Here is a 23,949-nt window from a genome sequence, read left to right as displayed (position 1 = left end):
CTTCCTGAGCACCAATGTGAGACTTATGGGCCTATAGTTACTTGGGTCCTCCTTCCTCCCTTTCTTAAAAATGGGGACCACATTAGCTAGTTTCCAATCCCTTGGCACCTGGCCAGATGACCACAAATGCTCATACAGCTGGGCCAAGGGCTCCACAATGACCCCTGCCAGCTCCCTCAACACCCTTGGGTGGAAGGCATCTGGACCTGCAGATTTAAAAATATCTAGCCCCTCCAGAAGATCCCTAACTACATCTGCGCTGACTGAAGGCCAGACAGATCTATCCCCAAGATTGTCCCTACCTCTGGTAGGAGGGATGTCCCAGTCCCTGTTCAGGAAAACAGAGGCAAAGAAACTGTTAAAAATATCAGCTTTCTCATCTGGCATTGCCACAAGGTTACCATTTGAGTCTTGCAGGGGCCCTACATTGCCTGGTGTCCTCTTCTTGCTCCCAATGTACTTGAAAAAGAAATTTTTGTTGTCCTTAATCCTGGACACTAGCCTGAGTTCCGTCTCTGCCTTGGCCTTCCTAATAGCCCTCCTACACTCACGGGACGAGGAGGAGTACTTCTCCTTGGTGATAGCTCCTCCCTTCCACTGGTTGTACGCCACCCTTTTAGTCCTCAGGCATTCCTGAGTGCCCTTGCTGAGCCAAGGGGGTTTCTGAGCACTCTTACCCCCCCCCCCCACCCTTGCTTCTCTCAGGGACTGTTATCCTTTGGGCCTGGAGGATCGCCCCCTTAAGGTACAACCATCCCTCGTGGACTCCCATCTCCTCTACCTTCTGGGCCCTCAGTGCCTCCCCCACTAATCTCCAAAGCTCATTGAAGTTGGCCCTTCTGAAGTCAAGGGCTTCAGTCTTGCTATAAGCCCTTGACACCCTGTGCTGGATACTGAATTCCAGCAGGTGATGATCGCTATTGCCCAGGTGGTCAAGGACCTGCAGTCCCCTCCACAGGTCATCCCCAGTGGCCAGGACCAGGTCCAGCAAGGCGTTATCCCTAGTGGGGCTGTGCACCTCCTGGATAAGGTGAAGGTCCTGTAATATAGCCAAGAAGCTACGCGAGCAGTCAGACCTGGCTGTCTGCTCCTCCCAGCAAATGTCTGGATAGTTTAGGTCACCCATGACAATGACATCCCTTGACCTAGCTGCCTCCGTAAGCTGACCAGAGAAGTCCTGGTCCAGCTCCTCCCCGTGGTTGGGTGGTCGGTAATAGACACCCACCATAAGGTCCCTTTCGCCACGCCCCCCCCTTGTATGTTTGACCCACAGTGTCTCCAACCGAGCCTCCTCTAACCCAAAGCTAATCCTTGATGAAGTCCACTTAGGGCCTTGTTATACCTCACGCTGTAAGTCAAACAACTGTTAATCAGTTTTGTGTTGTTTGGCTTAGTGAAGCACTTGTCTGTCCTTCACCTGCACAGCTTTGACTTGCCACTACAGCCTTAGTGAGCAGAGGCAGAACTAAGACTTGGGGGAGGGGCAAGCAGAATGTGGCCCACAGGCTGAATGTGGCCCACCAGGCCATTCTATCTGGCCCGCGGGGCCCCTAAAAAATTTAGAAAATTAATATTTATCTGCCCATGGCTGCCTGTCATGTGGCCTGTGATGGCTTGTCAAAACTCAGTAAGCGGCCCTCCCCCTGAAATAATTGCCCGCCTCTGATCTAGAGGCAGAACCAGCTCATTGCTCCTGCCTGGCAGAGTGAGTGCCACAGCCCTGGAGATCCCCGGCAGCCAGGAAGTGGTCAAACCTTAATGGAACAAGAAAAAAAGTAGGTAGATTAGAGATAATCATGCCCTGGAGTGGCATAACTTTAAGCCAAATAATGAGTGCTTTAAGCCACTTACACTGCATCTATGCTTTGCCGCAGTACTTTAGTTCTTCCTTTTGGAGGTACTAAAACACGGTGCAGTAACCACCCATATTGCACCGTGTGTGTAGGCACATTTAGATTTTGCCACTACATTGCTGTAGTGGCATGCTAAAATGGAGAAATGTGCCACTACGGCAACATAGCTGCCAATCATGTGTAGACCCACATGATTGCTACATCATTGCAACACGCCACACAGTGACATAACACATTGCCATGGCAATGTAGGGCAATGCGTATACGCACCTTTAGAGGTGTTAACATGCAGCCAATACAGGAGTTAAGAGCTCCAGAAACCACCTAAATTTACCATGTAACAAGGCCCTTACATGCCTAATAGGTGGAATAGATCTCGCCTCCTGTGTATGCATGCAAGTCACAAAATTGGTTGCCCAGGGGGCCAGCTTCAAAAGGAGGGCTAAATAAGAGGCCATGTGATGCACAAGGGTTAAAGAACTATACTGGGAAGCCAGGAAGATAGTGTTAAACCTTCTCTCAGCCAAAGGTCCCTAAAACCAGGTCTCCTTTTCCCTTTTTCTGGGCAAGGGCTCTAACTGTTCAGATATTAGAATTGAAACATGAAAGGACCCTCCTTCTTAGAAATGCTCAGAAATACATGTACCTGCCTGGCCACCTTATAGCCTAATGACCCTGTGCAGTATATCTAAGTATGATTATGCATCCACTTTGCAGTGTAATAAAATCACAAACTGCATGTAAGTGTCAAAAAACTGTTTACACAGGGAAAACTGTCATTTAGGCATACAATTCCATCCCATAAATGCCCTTGTCAGAGGGTGTGAATTGCTGCCTGGCTCAGCTTGGCATCCTGAAACTATGAAGGGTGCATCAGGGTTGTTCCAAATGACCTCTACACCCTAAGGCATTGATCAGAACTATTCCACAGGGTTTCCAATCAGTATGTCAATGGGTCAGTGAAAATCCTAGCATCTGGTTATGCAACCATCACCTGCACACCAAGTCAACATTCCCAGATAGCTCTGACAGAGCCAGAACCACCAGGCTTCTTGTCTTGATCACAGAATCAAAATATAGCAGTGTAGTAGTAGTAGTAGTAAAAACAACAATAACAATAATAATAATAAGGCTTTGTTCCCTTTGATAGCTCCAATGGGAACATAGAAGATTGCACCAGTCAGCAGAGTCTGATGTATACCAGCAGGGAGTCTGGATGGAAAGGAGAAGGAAAAGGAAAGGAATTTGTTATGCGGGCAAGGTAGTGGGGAGGGGTTGATCAATTGTAGGGCTTAGGTATGGAAGGAGCTGATCTCCTTCACAGTTTCTTAATTTTAGGTCTTCAAGGGACCATTATAATCTTATCTAGCCTCCAGTACAGCACAAGCCCCTGAATGCTACACAGTTGTCTCATCACAGGAACCTGGGATAAAATAAGCAGATATTATAGCAAGGTTCCTTCAGGACTGCTGCCAAGAAACTCATCTTTCAGTTGCAAAAGTCTTGACAGTCTTTGAGCCTTCCTAAGCATAAATACTGCTGAAGCAGTTGAACACTTGGGAGTTAAGAGGGATAAGGTTCTGATTCTATAAAAGAGGAAGCAGGATCAGAGAGAGGTATTTGTTTTTGGGTTTCAGTTACCTGTGGCCCTTGTAAAATCCTTCTCATCAGCTCAAGGTGAATAATTGTGATTCAAAAGCACAATTATTAAGTAAAGCAGAACCAGATTTCCATGGCCTGCACTGTACAAGGACAGAAGTGTAACCGGTTTCATACTGTGGGGGCTGAACTGTCATGACTGTTCTTCAAAATGCCTAACCTTTTGAAAGAAGGGCTCTGAGAAGAAAGTCTATCAGTCTGACACTGGTACCATCACAGACTTTTAGACAAGGGTCAGTAGAGCTGAGGAATGGGGGTACCACATCTCTTAACAGGAATATAGCCTGTCATCCAGATAATCAAGTCAGAAACTGAAAGGGTTGGATATCAAAATACAAACTTTGCATTAATTAGCATGAGATCCAGACAGGGTCAGTAGGGGGCTTCAGAACATGTACATGTTAGAGGGGCAGGCCTTTCATGCATGAGTTACTGGGCAGCTTTGGGAGCATCACTGTCAATATTTGATTGATTTTCATCATGATATTATCTTGCCCAATATTTTTGCTTTTCCTTTTTCTCTGTTATAGGGACACATACAGCTAGTAGCATGCTGATAGCCAAACTGCTCAGAATTATTTCATATTAAAATGCATGGAGAGCTGTATGCATGGACAGATCTCATTGGTTTCTCTGTAGCTAGGGAAACTCAAAGCTAGTCTGTACAGACCATCTGTCCTGCCCACTAGCCTAATACAGCTTACTTTGATTGGCATTGGCATAACACCATTGACTCTTCTAGATTACACTGGATTTACTCTGGAATGAGAAGAGAAGTGGGCTTCAAATAAGAGTAGAGAGAAACGCAGAGAAAAGGGTAACCTATTGCCTGTGGATTGATAAAATTTCCCTATATTTTCCCTATGCAGGCTACACAGGCAGGTCAAAAGTTTTCTATTCCATCCCCAAGTTTTTGTAAGTCAAGTCCAGGCCTCTCGGAGGTAAAGCAGCCTCCGTCCTATGAGGATGCAATAAAGCAGGTAACTGCATGGTTTTTATTTCCTATAGGAAGAGGTCATACCATTTTGAACTTGTTTTATTTTTATTGAGTTTCATGCAACTAGTAGCTGTGGAAGTTACAGCATGTTGCATGGCCTCTAAGTAAAACTGGCCTGCTTCCATATTTGTTTGAGGAATAGATTTAAATTAAGTTTTAGTTGTTAATACGGGTTCAATATGACAGAAAAACATCCTGCTTGATTCTGAGAAAGGTAGTTAGCTGTATTAGTCTGCAGTCAGGCAAAAGGCAGGGCAGGGTAGCACCTCATAGACTAATTTACTGAGGGGTATAAACTTTCATAGGCTACAGCCTACTTTGTCAGATGTTCAGAAAGGCACCTTCACTTCTCTTAGCAGTGCCCCATCCCCCTAACCTTTCCTCTCCTTTCCCTATCCTTTGTATTTAAATGACTTTATTCCTTTCTATTTAGTACTCCTTCTCTCTGCAAGCCCATTCATAGCATCTGATGAAGTAAGCTGTCACCGACAAAAGCTTATGCCTTTCTGAATTAGTTAGTCTTTAAGGTGCCACCCTGCCCTGTGTTCTATATGTTAAATTAACACTGTGTTCATGAAAGATGCTAGACTGACAACCTGGAAACCAGCACATTGACCAAGCATATCAGAGACGACCAGTGATAGGGGGTGCTTCAGTGCTTGGGTATCCAAACTGAGGTACTTCAAACGGTATGAGTCTAAAATAGGAGCAGGCAGAATATGGCCCATGGGTCAGATCCAGCCTGTCAGGCCATTCTACTTGGCCTGTGGGGCCCCTAAAAATGTTTAAAAAGTAATTTTTATCTGCCCCTGGCTGTCTGTCAAAGGTGACAGGCAGACAGCAGCAGTAGGACCCCAGGGGAGCCTGTAGCAAGACCCAGTAGCTGAGCATCAAGGCTAGCCCAGCTCCTCCCCATCCCCAGCCCCCTACCCCTCTCACACCCCCAGCCCCCAACCAGAAGTTTCTGCAGCTTCTGACCACACATCCCTGGACCTATTCCCTGCCTCCTTCCGAGTGGAAAGTAAGATAAGATCGGATGGAGGGACAGGAGAAAACCTCTGCAAACCACTCAGAAGCCAGGAGCCCCGTGGTGCTTGCCAGGCCGGGCTGGAGCCAAAGCGGGAAGCAGCGGGCAGAGGGGGCAGAGGAAAGCAGTGGTGGTAGGGGGCCACGGGGGCACGGGGTCTGCCTGGCTGCATTGTGTGAGGCTTTCATTCGGTATGCAAGAACTGCATGCAATGGAGCTGGCTACCTATGCGGCCCTTGACAGTTCCCCATAACTTTGTAAGCGGTCCTCCACCCAAAATAATTGCCCACCCCTGGTCTAAAGCATGGGTACTTACTTATGGGTGAAAATCAGGCCCCTTTTAGGTGTCTCAAGATGAACACCCAACATCATTAATCCCTTTGGGAAATTTTGGCATTTATATTTATCCTGCAAGCAAATACAAAATTGCCTTTTTCTGCCTCCTGCCCATTTGCCTCAGCCTTGTTCTGGAAGGAACTCAGCTTTTGGGGAAAAGGTATCTCAGTTTCCATGATTAATTTAATCCCTCCCATCTCATGTAAGGCTTCCAAGAGGGGTAACTCTTAGTCCCAATTATGATAATAGCTCTAGGGAGGTGGACTAGAAATTGGACCGAGACTTATACCAAGGGGATGATAAGTAGACTGAAACATGGGTACAAGTTGGTTGGAGGGAACGTGAGGTCGCTTTTCCATTATATAAAAGGAAAGGGCATGAAAAGTCAGTTTTATCCATGAGGCTCCTCTAAGCAGTAGGAAGAGACATAGGCAGCTCAGTAGGTAGAAAGTGGGAGTGCTGACAAGGCTGTGTTCATCCTGACTTGTTCCTCAGGCTCTAAAACCTTCATTGCAGATTGAGTACCAATTTAGATACCTCTGAAATGTGGCTTTGAAGTGGTTGTGTGAGCTCTGAGCTCTCTGCAGTGAGGGGGATAACTGAGGTGTTTTTGCAGAAAGCAGCAAAGCCAGTTGCCCAGAGCCCTCATCCATAGGCAATCCCATTAAGTGAAGGTCACTTACATAAAGAAAGGAGAGGAAAGAACCCACTCCTTAGCCTCTGCCAAAGGCCCTTCATGAGTTTCACACCAGCTCTGCTTTCTAGATAATGTAGTGTTAGGAGATGGAGAGCCACATAGTTCCAAGATCTATAGCATCACCTTCAGTCACAGGGCCTTTAGGTAGTTCCTTTGCCTTGCCTTTCTCTGCATGGCGGTCTCAATCTTAACCTCTAAAGTTATTACAACTGCATTTCATTCTCTGGGTCATAGCCTAAAGAACTCACCTTTTACCAGCTCAATTCTTGTGGTCTTTTGCTGTAGCAGATGACTCGAAGTCAGCAGATGGATGAGCTCCTGGATGTGCTCATTGAAAGTGGAGGTAAGCCCTGCTTTCATACATGGTTCAGTGGGAAAGTCCCTACTAAATGGGCTTGATTGCATAGGGACAAGTACAGCATTCTACTGATTCCATGGGAGCTTCCCAGTTTGAGGCCATTTTGTACTTGCTTTCTCTCAGGAATGACTGTGTGAAGCTCATTTTTGAAGTTTCCTATCCTATTACAAAAAAATAAAGTTGAACAATGCTGATGAGAAACCCTGCAGGGAATCACCATATGGAGCTTTGCCTTTGAACATTACCCAAGCCCACTCATGTTACCCATCACCTCTGGGGGTTTCTGTGGTTATTACCAATCCCCATTCCCCCCTGAAGATGACAGATCATATCCATTACCCTTCCAGGCCATAGTCCATAGCCATTTGCCATGCAGACCACAGCCCATTGCCATTACTCATGCAACATGTCACTGGGCCCCATTCCTCTCCTGGGAAGTACTACTAATGGACAGGCTGACATCATTGGTGGAATGGGCTTGAAGGTTCAGAAGCTTAGTTACAGATGAGATGATCAAGGCTAAGCCATGAGGGACCTTACAAAAGAAGTTGGGTAATTTGTGTTTGAGGAAGTGGGAAAGGGACAGCCAGAGACTGAGTGCAAAGCAGGGAAGGAGTATACAGGTATGGTGGGGGCAGACAGGGAAGGGGAGGTGACAGTTGTACCAGAGAAGTTGGCAAGATCCTGAGCAAAGAGGAGCAAGTGGCAAGGGTTTAGAGAGGAGTCAGAAGTGGTGAGAAAGTGGATTGGAGGATGTGGAGAGCTTGGTTTGTTTGAGAAGTTGTACAGGCCCTGTAGTACCCCATTTCTAACAGACCTGTTTTGTTTTGTCAACAGAAATGCCAGCCAATGCCAAAGAAGATCGTTCTTGTCTTCAGAAAGTACCTCAGATCACGATGTCTTCAGGAAATACCAGCACTTCACTCCCAAAGTCATCAGCTGCCTTTGAACAAGTGTCCTCATCCCAGCTCTCATTTGACCACTGTCCGGGTAGCAGTGACACACACCTCGAAGTCTTACTCAATTCCCACAGCCCCCTGGGAAGAGTCAGCGATATCACCCTCCTGAAAATGGGTGGTGAGGAGTCGCACTTTGAAGGGATGATTGAAGGATTTTCCAGCAAAGCTGCAGATGAACTGCTGACATCCCAGGAGATTTTACAGACTCCCCTCTCACCCATGGAGACCCAACTGTCACCTACTTCTACTGAAGGATCCGGTTTACAAATGAGCTTCACTGAATCTCCTTGGGAAACAATGGAATGGCTGGATCTCACCCCACCAAGCTCAACTACTGCCTTTGGTTCTCTCACCACTGCTGGCCCCAGCATCTTCAATATAGATTTCTTAGATGTTACTGATCTCAATTTAAATACCACCATGGACCTTCACTTACAGCAGTGGTGAAAGGAGATGGCAATAGAGAAAGGATGTGCGATTGAACTCCATATGTCCAAAGCAACCACCCCAAGTCCTTTATTAAGCAAGAGAATGCAAAGACCTGAGACTTGGCCCCAAGGGCTAATGTGCCAACTAGTCAGGGGAAGCTGGAGGGGTTTTTCCAGTAAATAACTTGTACAAGTTTTCAGTCACTGAGAATTGTCAGCACAACAACTCTTACCTTTTCTTTTTTTACAATTTAACATCCTTGCAGACTTTATTGACACTTTTTACAAACGATATTTTTCTAAACCAACCTTTTTTTTTGAGCTTTCAGGTTTTTCCAGTTTTAGCAGCCAATCATATGAGAACTGGAGGAGCTTGTGAGGTATAGTGTGGTGAGGAAAACTCATTGAGACACAGCAGGATACCATCTAGAGCAGGGCCCAAGGCAGAGTCATTGCCACCTACATCTTTCTCATCTCCTTTAGGGAATAATACTGCAAGGTGCATCTTAATGAAGTAGGAAAAAAAAACCCCAAAGCAGCTTAGGCTGGAAATCCTAGAAGCAGCAAAGCCTGTGCACTGTGCCCCAGCACACTACTTCATTGTACAATTAAATCCACTTCACTCAGCTTGTTGTCTCTGTTCCAGATAGTAACTGATCTAAAATGGCTTTGAAGGCAAGTCACCACAGTCGAGACACAGCTGTCCAGTCAAGGGTGGTGGGTTGTGCCACTGGATTTGTGAGATGAAACTTGTGCGAGTGCATCACACACAGTCACCCCTAGAGAGTGAGAGCTGGGGAGTGGTCCATGCCTCATAGCTACGCGTTAGATTTTAACCAAACTAGAGTCTGTGACCTCCATGCTGCTCAAGTGCTAGGGGTCCTGCTCCCTGTAGTCCAATTGCTTGGATTACTAACACAGATGTCAGAGGACTATGATGCCGATGACAATATAGACTCCAGTTACTATGTTACAAATCTGAAGTGTTTATTGTGCAGGGAACAATATAGATGTTGAATTTAAAAGTGAACAAAATGAAGTTTCATGGGGTGTGGGGTTGGTCCCTTAGGCCTTCCTCTGCAACACAAGAAACTCAAGTGTAAAAACCACAAGGAGTCTCCAGGGAGAAGCCACAGAAAGCTGATAGCAATAAATGGCCCCTTGACTCTCCCAGGTATACCTCAAAAATTGGTATGGGTCTGAGTGGGTCCTTATTTGTGGCTAGATTTTTGTTTGAATACCTACTTGTGGTATATATGTTTGCTCTGCCATCCCACCTCTTTTCCCTTCTTCACTCCCTTCTCCCTCATTTGTGCTTCTTCTCTCCTCTTCTGAATTTACTGTTTTATCACCAGCCGTTTGGCTCAGAGCAAAACCATTCGGAGAACAGCTGTGAATCCACAAGCCTAGAGGAGCTTGTTCTTCTGAGTTCATCAGAAATGGATGCTCTGTTGCAACAAAGTCACCAGCATTTCTTCTAGGCATCACTTGTGCAATATAATTCATAGGGCTCCCCAGAAGAAAGGGCCTTCACTTTACCATTTGGCTTCCACCGAAGACCTTGTCACAGACTGTTTGATGAATACATCTACTTCTCTGCAATTATGTTTTGGTTGTTTTGCAAAAGTAAATATTGTTGCTGCCAAGATTGTTAAAATATTTACAAACTGGGTGTATTTAATATTGTATTATTGGAAGGACAGCATATTGGAAATGCAGATATCTTGGGAACAGGTCCAGGGCTGTACAGTCTGTGGGGGCTGTCCCCATGTGAAGGACTTACCCAAAAGCCTGTTAGAGCTGCATTAGGAGTCTCTGCAACCAGTTCTCCAGTTGTGTCTCCAGTTAATTACATTGTTGCATGTTGTATAAAGAACACCATAGTCATTTTTAAAAGTCACTATTTAAAGCACCACTTTTTTGTTGTACAAATGTTCACAATGCACTGCTAGGATAGAACAATTCACAAGTGGCATTATTTAGAATACCTTTTTTTATAACAAAGAGATTTTAGAAGCCATTCCATGAAGATTTAATTAATAGCACTTGAATCCAGAGTAGTTGTAGCTGTTGCACTGCCTAGATGTACATAGCTTTCAAGATAGTTTTGTCCTCTCAACAAATATATTTCCTTATTTAAAGGGATGCTGCCAACTTAGAACATGTAAGCAAACACATTTCCTTACCCATGTTACTAACAAGAGTTTCGTTATTAAAAAAAAACCATTGTTTTGCCATTCTCTGCTTTTAATTTGCCATTTTATTTTGCTCAGCTAGGTCAAGGACATTATTGAATCAAGTGTCACTTTTTGTCTCTAGTCCACTATTTCACTGACAGGTTCTCATGGTTTTAGTCCCTGCAGGGGGATGTGTAGTTGTTAAAAAACAAAACAAAAAAACCCCCAAAAAATCCCTGTTTTCATTAGAAGTGTATAAAATCACAGGAGTCTTTAGGATTATAATAACTTTTCTTTTTCTTATAAAATCTCATCTTTGACCAAAAGGGGAGTTGACAGTGTCCCTTTAAAATGAAGCATGGGTGCTCTGGAGTTTGGACCAAATGACTGTATCCTTTCCCAGGATGCTGTGGAAGCTGAGCTCAAGCTGCCTGGCAGCACCAGTGCTCTGGTGGGTTTGCCCACAGAACCAACTGAATGTTGCTATTTCCTGGCTTACTGCTTAATATGCAAGTGCCTAGCAAACCTTGCTAGTTTTGCCTGGGCCGTCCTTGTTTCCCCCTACAGGATGACTGCACTCTAAGGATCTGTGGAAATGGCAAAATGTTTTGGCAAGTTTCTAGCCCTAACTAGCTGGAAGTCTGTTTACCGCTTGTGCCATTTTTCTAATTTCTGTGCAATATAATCAGACACTCATGCTATGGTAAATTAGACAAAGTCAGTGCTTTAATTATTCACATTCATAATGCTATTCCAGTTATTATTCCTTCTCTGACAAGATGACAGGCTTTGTGGTTGTGACAGAGTGGTGGATGTAGTCTGTCTTGGTTTTGGGAAGACTTTGGCACTGTCTCCCATGACAATCTCACAAGCAAGCTAAAGAAATACAGTCTAAATGAAACTACTGTAAGGTGGGCTCGTTGCTCAAAGAGTAGTCATCAGTGTCTAGATGGGGGCGGTATCAAATGGAATCCCCTAGCACTTTGCCATGTGCCCAGTATGATTCAGTATCTTCATTAACAACTTGAAGGATACAATTGGGTGCTCACTTAGAAAACTTGCAAATGACACCAAGCTGAGTGCAGTAGCAGACACTTTGAAAGATAGGATTAGGATTAAAAATGATCTTGACAAATTGGTAAAATGGTCTGGTCTCTAACACATATAGTAAGATTCAGAAGCACTTCTTAGAGTGGAACAATCACATTTACAAATACCGAAGGGGGAGCAATGGCTTAGGCTACAATACTGCATTAAAACACTTGGTAGTCATACAGGTGGCTGCTGGCCAATTCCACATGCAAATCATGGAGCTAGCAGCCATTTTCATGGGCAGAGCACAGTAGGCCCCCCACACCTCTGATTGTTTGAGAGTCCCTGGTAGCCCTGCCCCTCACCGCTGATTGGCTGTGAAAGCTGTCCATCATGCAGCCCTGCCCCTAGTTGCTGACTGATGGTGAGGGGTGGGGCCATATGAAAGACAGTTCTCACAGCCAATCAGCAGTTAGGGATGGAGGTGACAGCCATCTTGCCATGCCAGCAGCCCCTGTCCTGCTTCCCTCCCACCCCAGTCCTCCAGCAGGCTGCGTGCCAGGCTGCAGCAGCCATGAGGACTGCTGACTCCCCAAAAGGAAACCCACATTTTATTTTCAGTATGGGTTTTTTTCAGGGAGCCTGTCAAAAGTACAGAGCCTGCACTTTTTTGTGGAGCCTGCTAGAAATTGCAATTTCCATGAAAATTGCAAAATCATGATTTCAGTGGGTCTCTAGTCATAGTCAACCACAAGGCAAATAGGAGTAAACAGTATAACATTGTACAAAAAAGACCTAATAGCTGGTAAATCAAAGGACATGGTTCTTCTGCTCTCTTGAGCCCTAGTGAGACCTCATCTCAAGTATTGGGGCCTAGTTTTAAGCAATAGACTTCATGGAAGCAACAAATTGGGAAGAATCCAGTAAGGAACAACAAAAATTATTAGAGGTGTGGAAGACATTGTTTAGGAAGCAAGACTGGAAGAACTGAGATTACTTAGTCTGGAGAAGAGAAGGCTCAGGGGGGAGTTTGATAAGTCTTCAAATACAAAAAGATTGTCATAAACAAGATAGTGTCAACTGTTTTCTGCATCCACAGAGATAGGACAAGAAATATTGGGCTTAAATTGCAACAAAGGAGGCTTAGGCTAGATATTAGGCAGAACCTTCTTACTATGCATGTGGTTAAGCACTGGAGCACCATAGAGTAATAAGAGGTATGTAACCAGGGTACCAACCCCAGGTGCCCATTTAGAGGGGATGGAAGAATAGCAGCTGCCACCATCGCTGTCCCAGCCATTGCTGTTCCTACAGCAGCTCAGCCCTTTGACACCACCCCTGTTCCCACTGCCCTCTGGTCACAAACACTGGTAGTTATACCTCAACTGAAACACCTTATCTAGAGAGGTTATGGAATATCCATTGTTGTCATTTTTTTAAAGCAGGATAAACAAACATTTGTCTAGGATGGTGTAAACAGGACTGATACTGCTTGCAGCAGGGGGGTGGACTAAATGACCTCCTGAGATCCCATCCAGCACTATCTGTCTATGAGTCTATTAATCTCTGAGTAACTGATAATAAAAAGCAAAGGTTTCTCTTGAAGTTGCAGATACAGTCTTCAAAACCTCTCATCTGACAATGCCTTACTCTTCTGAGTGTAAACAGGATTATCTCCGTGTCATTGGAAAAAAAGGATAAGAAAGGGCTAGTTAGATTGAAACCTCCAAACAAAGCACCAGGGTCTTTGTCTGTATCGCTCACTCAGTAGAGCTTTCTGTCTTAATTTAGCATATCCTCGCTATGTCTAGAGAGAGTTATTTTAAACTTGCCACACATGCCAGCATGTTACTATGTGTGTATCACTTGGAGCTGTACAGTTCAGCCACCATCCACTATGTCATGGAGTGGGATCTCTCTCTGAAATTTAACAGAAGCTCTCTCTCTTACTGGTCAGAGAGGGCACAGCTGAGTTATGTCATTCAGCACTCCAGTTATTACTACAAATGGAAATTACCATGTGGTTCCTTCATTTCCCAATAAAAAATGGAGAGTTTTGGGAAACAATTATTATCCAATAAAAAACTGCATCCTTTGCAAAAAAATGCCTCCCAAACACCATCTACAACATCCAACAAGCATTCCAGGTTCCTTGACAGCTTGTTACCTCATCTCCCATCATCTTTGAACTCTGGGTAAGAGGATTTCTACAGAAGATAGTCCTCTTACAGCTTTCCAGCACAGATCATAAAAAACTCCCCAAATAAAGGATTGTTAGCTATTGCCCAGGTCATGGGAGGTCCAGGTACTAAGCCCTTCTTACACCGAGAAAGTTGGAACCTGCATCTCCTGCTTTGCAGAAAAGTGCTCCAGCCATCAGGTATGACCTAGGTATTACCCAGAGCTCTCTCTGTTGCTCTTCTTTAAGCTGATCCATTGCATCTTGGCAAAAATGAATAGCGCGCTGGATTGTTTCTGCCCCCCCTGGGAACAAGAGTCCAAATTATAACACAGGCAGTATCCTTCTCACAGAATAACACACCAACATTTTGTTCTTTACTCAGCCCCCTCCCCCACAAAATCCCTTACTTGGTTATCTAGGGAACCAGCTCCAAAGGGAGGGATGGAGACATTTCTGGAAAATACATAAGCTATGGTATGGAGTTCAAAGCATTTAACTGAGGAGATGCAGGTTCAAATCCTCTCCATGCGAGCTGGTTTAAGGCCTAGGTTTTCTGTTCCCTTGGCACATATCCTAACCTAATGCCATTAAATGTGTTTTCTTCCTTCTCCTTTATGTTGTCAACACATACGTGAATCATCTGGCAAAACAGAATCCCAAACTGTGCATGGGTACCAAAAACTGCAGTTGTGCAGATGCATAACAGTCATTAAGGGGTGTAAGTGGAGTAAGTTTGTGCCCTTTTTGGGATTCAGGGAGGAAAATGCTTGTCATGGGCTCCACCACATTACTTGTAATCTGCAATTCTCCAAACACCATCAACACCAGCATCATATTTCTATGGTAGACTTGGAAGGAAGGAAGGAAGGAAGGAAGGAAGGAAGGAAGGAAGGAAGGAAGGAAGGAATCCACAGATGCATCTCGAGCAGGTCCAAGGAGGTGATCCTCCCCCTCTACGTGACACTGGTCAGGCCACAGCTGGAGTACTGCGTCCAGTTCTGGGCACCCCACTTCAGGAGGGATATGGACAGCATTGAGGGGGTTCAGAGGAGGCCCACCCGCATGATCAGGGGGCAGCAGGGCAGACCCTATGAGGAGAGGCTAAGGGACCTGAACCTGTTCAGCCTCCACAAGAGAAGGCTGATGGGGGATCTAGTGGCTGTTTACAAACTAGTCAGAGGGGACCAGCAGGCATTGGGGGAGTCCCTGTTCCCCCCAAGCACTACCAGGAGTGACTAGAAATAATGGTCACAAGCTGGCAGAGGGTAGATTCAGGCTAGACATCAGGAGGCGCTACTTCACTGTTAGGGTGGCTAGGATCTGGAACCAACTTCCAAGAGAAGTGGTGCTGGCTCCTACCCTGGGGGTCTTTAAGAGGAGGCTAGACGAACACCTTGCCAGGGTCGTTTAACCCCAGTACTCTTTCCTGCCCATGGCAGGGGGTCGGACTTGATGATTTGCTCAGGTCCCTTCCGACCCTACCAACTATGAAACTATGAATATTCCCTCTCAACCTAGTCTTTATTAGCATAGCAAAGTCTCTTCATAAGAAAGACTTTCTGTTCTCCTGATCATTGTAGTAGATCTCTGTTCTTGTTCCAGTCTGAGTTTATCTTTCTTGTGCATGTGCTATGAAAGCCTTTCTGAGCAGTCTTTCCCAAAGAATTTGGGTCTTTGAAAACTCTTTCTGTCATTGTGGGCATGCTGTGTAATTCAAAATATAAAACACATTCTCTCAGTGCTATGCCTGCCTAATTCTGGCCATTTATGGGAGTCCTTGCAGAATGCTGAGACTGAGAGATAAGCAGCCAAATATATTTTTAAAATTTATTTTCCTCAATTTTAAAAGTTAAAAGTTGTTTCAACAAAGAGCTCCTTATTATTAGCTATGGATTAGCCTCTGCTCCATGGTGAATGTGTACAGAGCCAAAGGCACAAACCTATAGTAAGGAATGGTAGAATATTAACACAGGACAAATCTACTGCAGAAAAGGGAACACTAAGGCATGGAAGTGTTAATCATGCTGGCTTTCCATCATATGCACCGAAGAGCAAGGATAAAGCCTCAAAGCCACAGGGACAGCACAGAGAGTATGAGACCATGATGGGCTTGAGGGAAACACACAAGGAACTGTTTTCACAGTTAAGAAAGAATGCAATGATTTCTTCATATTGCACGTGCAAAAACCAGAGACGCTCACCAGACAGAATGTGCTCATTTCCTCCTGTGTTCTGAGCACATACACAGTGCATTGGATGGGAACCAGATCCAGGAGATCTCCTTCCCACATAGCATTTTGTACAGGGAAATTATGCTTCAATGAGGGCTGCTTCAGCTTTAGCACTTCTGCCCTTGTTCTCGACAATGGCCTGTGCAAAGTAGCAGTGCTTCATGCTGTTGAAACTGAGAGCTCTTTGTTGAAACAACTTTTAACTTTTAAAATTGAGGAAAATAAATTTTTCCTCCCTAGGTGCAGTACTTTGCATTTCTCCTTGTTGAACTGCATTCTGTTGTTTTCTGCCCATTTGTCCAACCTGTCCAGGTCTGCTTGTAGTTGTTCCCTGCCCTCCAGTGTGTTCACTTCTCCCCACAGTTTTGTGTCATCCGCAAACTTGGACAGAGTACATTTCACTCCCTCGTCCAAGTCACTGATGAAGACATTAAAGAATATCAGTCCAAGGACCGAGGCCTGCGGGACCCCACTGCCCACACCCTTCCAGGTCGAGACCGACCCATCCACCACGACTCTCTGGGTGCAACCCTCTAGCCAATTCGCCACCCACCGGACCCGGACTGTGCAGTCATCTAAGTCACAGCCTCTTAACTTGTTCACCAGTATGGGGTGGGATACCGTATCGAAGGCCTTCCTGAAGTCTAAGTATATGACGTCAACCCCTACTCCTGCGTTCAGGTGTTTTGTAACCTGGTCATAAAAAGAGACTAGATTAGTTAGGCATGATCTACCTGCTATGAACCCGTGCTGGTTTCCCCTCAGCATAATTTGTCCTGCTGGGCTCTCGCAAATGTGAGCCTTGATAATTTTTTCAAAGACTGCCAAGGATGGAGGTGAGACTGACTGGCCTATAGTTGCCTGGGTCCTCCTTCCTCCCCTTCTTGAAAATGGGGACCACGTTGGCCCTTTTCCAGTCCTCCGGGACCTGGCCCGTGCACCCGAGTATTCAAATATTCCTGCCAGTGGCTGTGCAATGACGTCAGCCAGTGCCTTCAGCACCCTCGGATGGAGCTCATCCGGGCCTGCCGGCTTAAAGGCATCCAGTTCCTCCAAGTGACTCTGCACCATCTCAGGGTCTACGCATGGTAGTCTGGCGCCTTGCTGCTGCCTCTCTACAACCCCAGTGAGAGACTTGTCGTGTCCCTCACTTAGGAACACTGAGGCAAAGAACTCGTTGAGGAGTTCAGCCTTGTCCCCCCTGTCCATCACCGATTGTTTCTGCCCATTTAGTAGGGGTCCTATTCCTCCCTGGGCCTTCCTTTTACTCCCTATATATCTAAAAAACAATTTCTTGTTGTCCTTAACTTGGGATGCCATCCTCAGCTCCATGGTAGCTTTGGCCCATCTAACTGCCTCCCTACAAGCGCGAGCAGAGGAGGTATACTCCTCTTTGGTGATCTCTCCCTGTTTATATGCCCCCTTTTTTGCCTGTAGGCTGCTCTGGATTTCTCTGGTCAGCCAGGGAAGCTTTCTGGCCCCTTTCCCTCCTTTTCCTCGCATCAGGATCATCTCCCTCTGTGCCCAAAGGATCATTTCCTTAAGGCACAGCCGCCCTTCCTGGGCTCCCATCTCTTCAAAACTCCTACTCTGCAGTGCGTCTTTGACTAATCGCCTGAGTTCATTGAAATCAGCTTTCCTAAAGTCTAGCACTTTCACCCTACTAGTTACCTTACCCACTCGACGTTTTATGAAGAATTCTATTATTTGGTGATCGCTGTCTCCCAAATGGCTACCAATCTGTAGGTCCCCTACCATGTCATCCCCCGTTGCCAATACCAGGTCCAGTAAGGCATTCCCCCTAGTGGGACCGTGTACCTCCTGTGTCAGGTGGAGGTCCTGTACACAGGATAGGAACCTGCGTGAATGGTGGGACTTTGCTGTCTGCGTCTCCCAGCAGATGTCTGGGTAGTTTAGGTCCCCCATGACTACTGCCTCCCTAGCTTTTATGGTCTCCGAGAGCTGCCTCAGGAGCCCCGAATCTATTTCTTCCCCTTGGTGTGGGGGTCTGTAGCAGACCCCTACCACCAAATCCCTTTCTCCTTGACCCCCATGTAACCTAACCCACAATCCTTCTACTTTCTCCTCCTTCGATTCCGTCTTGATGAGGGTTGAAGTATATTGCTCATTGACATAGAGCGCAACCCCTCCCCCTTTCTTCCCCACCCTGTCCTTTCTGTACAGCTTATAACCCTCAATATGTACTGCCCAGTTGTGGGACAAATCCCACCAGGTTTCCGTTAGCCCTACTAAGTTGTAGGTGTTTTCTGCAAGCAGAAGTGCTAGTTCTTCCTGCCTGCTCCCCATGCTCCTAGCATTAGTATATAGGCACTTGAGCCCTGTGACTGGCGCCTTTGCTGTCCCCCAGCTCTGAGTCCCAAAGGGCCCCTTATTGCTTACCTGCTTACTGCTTACCTGTGGTGTACTGCTGGCCGCCCCATGGATTGCAGGTTCCTGATGTTCTCCTTCAGGCTGGGCTGTCCTTGTGGGTGCCACATGGTTTGGTGGTCCATGGCTTCCCCCGCCCTCATCTCCCTCCCCCCCCCCGATGAGCCTAATTTAAAGCCCGCTGGAGGAGATCCGCCAACCTAGAAGAGAACACACACTTGCTTACCTTTGGGGGACAGGTGAAGCCCATCCCAACTGAGCATGTCTCTCATTGTGATGTTCGGGTCATTGTCAAGGAAGCCAAAGCCTGCCTCGAGACACCACTGCCGAAGACGCCAGTTGGTCTCTCTAATGCAGTTCTCGTGTCGCCTTCCACGTCCGCTCACTGGTAGGACAGAAGAGAATACCACCTGTGCACCGATCTCCCTCAGCACGCCACCCAGAGCATGGTAGTCCATCATCAGGTGATCGGGGGTTCTCCTGGCCGCATCATTAGTACCCACATGGACAAGGACCATGGGGTAGTAATCGGTGGGCTGAATCATGGCCTGGATTATTCCCGTCATGTCCCGAATCTTTGCTCCAGGCAGGCAGTATACCTCTCGTGTTGAGGGGTCCTGGCAACAAATGGGCCCTTCCGTACCTCTCAGGATGGAGTCGCCTATGATGATCAGTCGACGCCTTCTCCTCTGGGCCTGCTTGGTTCCCTTGACCTGTTCGGAGCGTGGAGAGTGTGGTGTTTCTTCCTGCCCAGAGGTTTCCTCCTCTCCTTCCATCTCCTGCAGCTTCGCCAGGGCCTCATACCTGTTCTCCAGTCAGCCTGGAGGAACTGGTACTGGTTTACTGCGAGCAGCTCCAATCCTGGATGTGACCGTCTGCCACTCTGCTGTGGAGGGCACTCCCCGGGATGCTTCTTCCTTAGGTGCCTGGTCCTGCAGGGAAAGGAAATAACTGTCAATTTCATCCTCCGCCTCCCTGATCCCCCTCAGCCTGCTAACCTCCTCCCGGAGCTCCCTCACCTGCGCCTCCAGAGCCCTAAGACAGGCACCTGCCGGACAGGTGTGGGGGCCCCCAATCTCTGCCCCCCCCGGCCCTGCTGGGGATCCCCCGCAGGCATGGAGGTAGGGGGACATCAGCCCCCACATGGGCTCAGTCTGGGTGGAGGCCTCAGACCTGCCCCGGGTAGGCATGGCCCCCTGGGCAGAGGCCCTAGCAGCACTCCTCATCGACACCATTGTATAAGCTGCTGTTTGTTAGATCTGTGTGGTGTCTACGCCCTACCCTTACAGGAGTCTCCCTCCTTTCCCTTCCTGCTTGCCCGCCGGCGCGAACACCTGCGCAAACGCGAGTGTGTTCTTACAGAGCACACCTGTTTGCACTGCATGGCTCAGGAGCACGGCTCCCTACCGGCTCAGCTGTAAGGGACCCGGGGGGCTTCCCCTCCAGATCCAGCTCAGCTGTGCTGGGTCCCTCCGCCCCGCTTACCTTCGGGGGATCAGCTGTTGCTGCCCCCGCTGCTGATTCCTTGATGACCTATGGAGGTCCCTTTCAACCCTAACATCTATGAATCTGTGAATTACTGCTCCTCCTTGTGGACTTCTCTTCACTCAACATTTGCAGTGATTTGGCTTCCAAATTGACATTGTAACACAAGTACAGACTGCAACAAATATGAATCTCAGTGCTAGGGACAAGGGACAAAAGGGCAAGAGTCCCTTGGGCAGAGGAAGGGCAGATGGTATAGAGCTCCTTATTTAAATACATAGGGGGCAAAAAGAAGGTACCGGGTAACGTGGGACCTCTGCAAGACACACTAGGAAATCTGGTTGTTGCACCAGATGACAAAGCTAACCTATTTAACGATTTCTTTGCCTCTGTTTTCCTGATCAGGGACCAGATCAGCCCGTCCGCTGGGACCCGCTCAGGCCCCGGGGGAGGCACACCCAGGCCTAGGGTCAGTGAGGATCTAGTCAGGGAACTTCTGGAGAGACTGGACATATTTAAATCAGCTGGTCCTGACGATCTCCACCCCAGAGTACTGAGGGAATTAGCAGAGGTCATTGCAGGACCCCTGGCACGGCTTTACAAGCACTCGTGGTGCTCTGGTGTGGTGCCAGAGGACTGGAAAAGGGTCAATGTGGTTCCCATTTTCAAAAAAGGGAGGAAGGAGGACCCAGGAAACTATAGGCCAGTCAGTCTTACCTCGATCCTGGGTAAGCTTTTTGAGAGAATTATCCTGGCGCATGTCCACGAGGGGCCAGCAGGGGAGGTTATGCTTAGGGCCAACCAACATGGGTTCAATTGAGGCAGGTTCTGCCAGACCAACCTGGTGGCCTTCTATGACCAGGTCACAAAATCCTTAGATGCGGGGGTAGCAGTGGACGTAGTCTTTCTAGATTTCAGGAAGGCCTTCAACACTGTCTCTCACCCCATTCTCATTAAAAAACTAGGGGACTGTGGCATTGGCACCTACACAGTCAAATGGGTCGCTAACTGGCTGGAGGGCTGCACCCAGAGAGTGGCAGTGGATGGGTCGTTTTCAACACGGAGGGATGTGGGCAGTGGGGTCCCCCAGGGTTCGGTCCTCAGACCCGTGCTGTTCCACATCATCAGTGACTTGGACAAGGGGGTAAAAAGCACCCTATTCAAATACTATGATGTGGGGGGATGTGGGCACGCTAGAAGGGAGGAATAGGCTGCAATTGGACCTAGACAGGTTACAGGGATGGGCAGATGAGAACAGAATGGGTTTCAACACTGACAAGTGCAAGGTGCTGCACCTGGGGAGGAAGAACCAGCAGCATACCTACAGGCTGGGGAACTCCCTTCTTGTCAGTGCAGAGGCAGAAAAGGATCTTGGAATCGTTATTGATGCCAAAGTGAACATGGGCCGGCAGTGTGGGGACGCGGTCAGGAAGGCCAACCACGCCTTGTCATGCATCCACAGATGCATCTCAAGCAGGTCCAAGGAGGTGATCCTCCCCCTCTATGTGACACTGGTCAGGCCGCAGTTGGAGTACTGCACCCAGTTCTGGGCGCCGCACTTCAGGAGGGATGTGGACAGCATTGAGAGGGTCCAGAGGAGGGCCAGCTGCATGATCAGGGGGCAGCAGGGCAGGCCCTACGAGGAGAGGCTACGGGACCTGAACCTGTTCAGCCTCCACAAGAGAAGGCTGAGGGGGGATCTAGTGGCCTGTTACAAACTAGTCAGAGGGGACCAGCAGGCACTGGGGAAGTCCCTGTTCACCCAAGCACTACCAGGAGAGACTAGAAATAACAGTCACAAGCTGGCAGAGGGTAGATTCAGACTAGACATCAGGAGGTGCTACTTCACAGTCAGGGGGGCTAGGATCTGGAACCAACTTCTAAGTGAAGTGGTGCTGGCTCTTACCCTGGGGGTCTTGAAGAGGTGGTTAGATGAACACCTTGCTGGGTTCGTTTGACCTCGGTATTCTTTCCTGCCATGGCAGGGGGGTCGGACTTGATGACCTGCTTGGGTCCCTTCCGACCCTACCTACTATGAAACTATGAAATTGGCCGAATACAAATCCGAAGTGAATATTAGCTGCTTTGCACGGGCCTGTGCGGGCCAGGAGCGGTCCGAGGCCCGCAGGGGGGGTGGTTCGCGCAGCGGGCTGTGGCCAGCAGCCCGGACACGCCGGGTCGGGGAAGGCAGGCAGCACGCTAGAATTAGGCACAGACGCTTAGTGGTTGATTTAAGATTATTTTACTTACACCGAAGATGGTCGCGGTGCAGGCAGGAAAACTTGCTTGAGTTGAAGTTACAGACAGAAAAGAAGAGAGGCGGACTAGAGTTCCTTCCTGTGAACCTTCTAGCCCAATCCGGTTGAGAGCTCTAAACCGCGAGCCCGTAGTGTCAACTGAAAAAAGTACTCGAAGCAAAGAGCTCTGAATAGACTCACACGAAGTTTGCTAGGCTCCGTGGAACTTGTGCGCAGGGAAGGGTACATCGAGGGATCAGGCGGCAACGGGGAGAGGCGAGAGGCTGATCAGACCCCTATAGCCTTCTTGAGATACACGCTGGGTCCGATAGGCTCTGCAGCACTTAGAGATCTTCACGAGATGTGAAGTTCTCCTCCTCCTGATAGTCGTGGAGTTCTCCAACTTGGGCAGAAACCGCTCAAGTCTCTTATACGGCTAGCAAGCCAATCGCTAGCCGCCACGTGGGAATAATTTAGAACTGGCCGATAGTGGGACGCAAATTTGAATACAAATGGCGGGAACTCCTTGCACTGTGCATTTCTCTTTTGCAACTAAGAAATTCACCCTGCAAAGAAAGCTACAAGTGGTGGGAAATAATTTAGCAGTGCCAAAGCACACACACATCAAATCACACCCTTGGGTTGTGACATCCCCCCTTGCTGAAAGCATAGCTAAATTAGACCGCATGCTCGTCACTCGAGTTATTAAGAGCTCTTACCACGGGTTGTTGAACTAAACGAGTGAACACAAAATTCGCCAACATAAAAAGTTCGTCTTCTAGGGATCGAATCAAATAATAACCAGCACAAACACATATACACATGATCAGATTCATAACAAAGAACTGCACGATCAGGGCTTCAGTGGGCGTTATGGCAAAGTCGCGCGTCAGGCCCTCACTTCTTCTGATGATGTTATCCTTCTTGGGGCTTCTCTCCGCCACGCACTCTAAATTCCGGATCTGTAAACAAAAACTCTCAAAAAAAATAAGTTAACGTATCTCAAAATATTTACAAAATTTACACACAACAAGGCGGTTAGTCAAGCTGAAACTCCATGGACATGAGTTCCAACCATGAGACAGAGTCTGACGAGGCTATAATTTCAGATTCTTTGTACAGCTGCTGTAACTCCGTCCAAGCACGAATGCGACTGGTGGTGGCATCTTGTGCATCAGTCACTGGGTTGATCGTTGTTACAGGACGAGCTGCTCTTTCGGGAGTCGATGTTGTTACAGGCTGAACTACTACTGCGGGAGTCACTGCTGCTGTTATTGCTTCAGGCAGGAGGGGCGGATGCACTCCTCTGCTCGATTCTCCCCTCCGTCGGCAAGAAGGCGTGGTCGTCGGCAGCGACGCTGCGTCGGTGGGCGGAGTCGCTGACCGAACTCTCACGGCTTCCTTCGAAGCTCCACCCTTCTCTTCCAGCTCTTCCACGTGGTCTCCCTCTTGTTTGGCGCCACCTTGTCGTGGAGTTTCAGGATTTTCTTTCGCAGCCGCTTCTTTGACTGCTCGAACAGCCATACGCAGCTGGGCTTTCAAACTTAAATTCTTATGCATTAGATCGGTTACTGTGTGAAAAGTTGCAGTTAGCACTCCCCCCTTGTCGTATTGTGGAGCCACCCTCTCATCCGCGGCGCATTCCTCCGTCTCCAGATCTTCTCGGAGCTCGGATGGAAGCTCGTGACCCCTTAATCTAGACGCCAGCATAAAGGGGGCGAACCGGTCGATTGGCACCGGTTCTTCACTCTCCCGAGCACATCTCAGGCAACGGGCACACTCCCGGGTGAGGGCCGGGTTTATTTCGCCTGCCGGGTTGACTCTGGCGAGTCACACAGTGTCGAGGGGCCTGAACAGGACCCGCTCATCGCTCATTATACACCCGAATGCCGCGGGGTGCAAA

At 47.7% G+C, this 23,949-nt stretch overlaps 1 protein-coding gene across 9 annotated transcripts in view; it reads left to right on the top strand.

Moving 5' to 3' along the window:
* MYOCD (myocardin) overlaps window positions 1-10,553 on the top strand; it is a 93,771-nt gene extending 83,218 nt beyond the window's left edge. For 4 of the 9 annotated variants that reach the window (XM_019481864.2, XM_019481868.2, XM_019481862.2 and 1 more), the window contains 3 exons: window positions 4,382-4,492; window positions 6,855-6,912; window positions 7,765-10,553. In XM_019481864.2, the coding sequence (XP_019337409.1) occupies window positions 4,382-4,492; window positions 6,855-6,912; window positions 7,765-8,333 (738 nt within the window). In that variant the 3' untranslated portion in view covers window positions 8,334-10,553. The remainder of the gene's footprint in view (window positions 1-4,381; window positions 4,493-6,854; window positions 6,913-7,764) is intronic. The other 5 variants (XM_019481870.2, XM_019481866.2, XM_019481869.2 and 2 more) reach the window with 3 other exon arrangements.
* The last annotated feature ends 13,396 nt before the right edge of the window (window positions 10,554-23,949 follow it).

This window comes from Alligator mississippiensis, chromosome 8 (assembly GCF_030867095.1).
Source record: "Alligator mississippiensis isolate rAllMis1 chromosome 8, rAllMis1, whole genome shotgun sequence".
NCBI lineage: Eukaryota > Metazoa > Chordata > Crocodylia > Alligatoridae > Alligator > Alligator mississippiensis.
The sequence above is the reverse complement of the archived record's forward strand: the minus strand, read 5'-3'. Positions and strand labels throughout refer to the sequence as shown.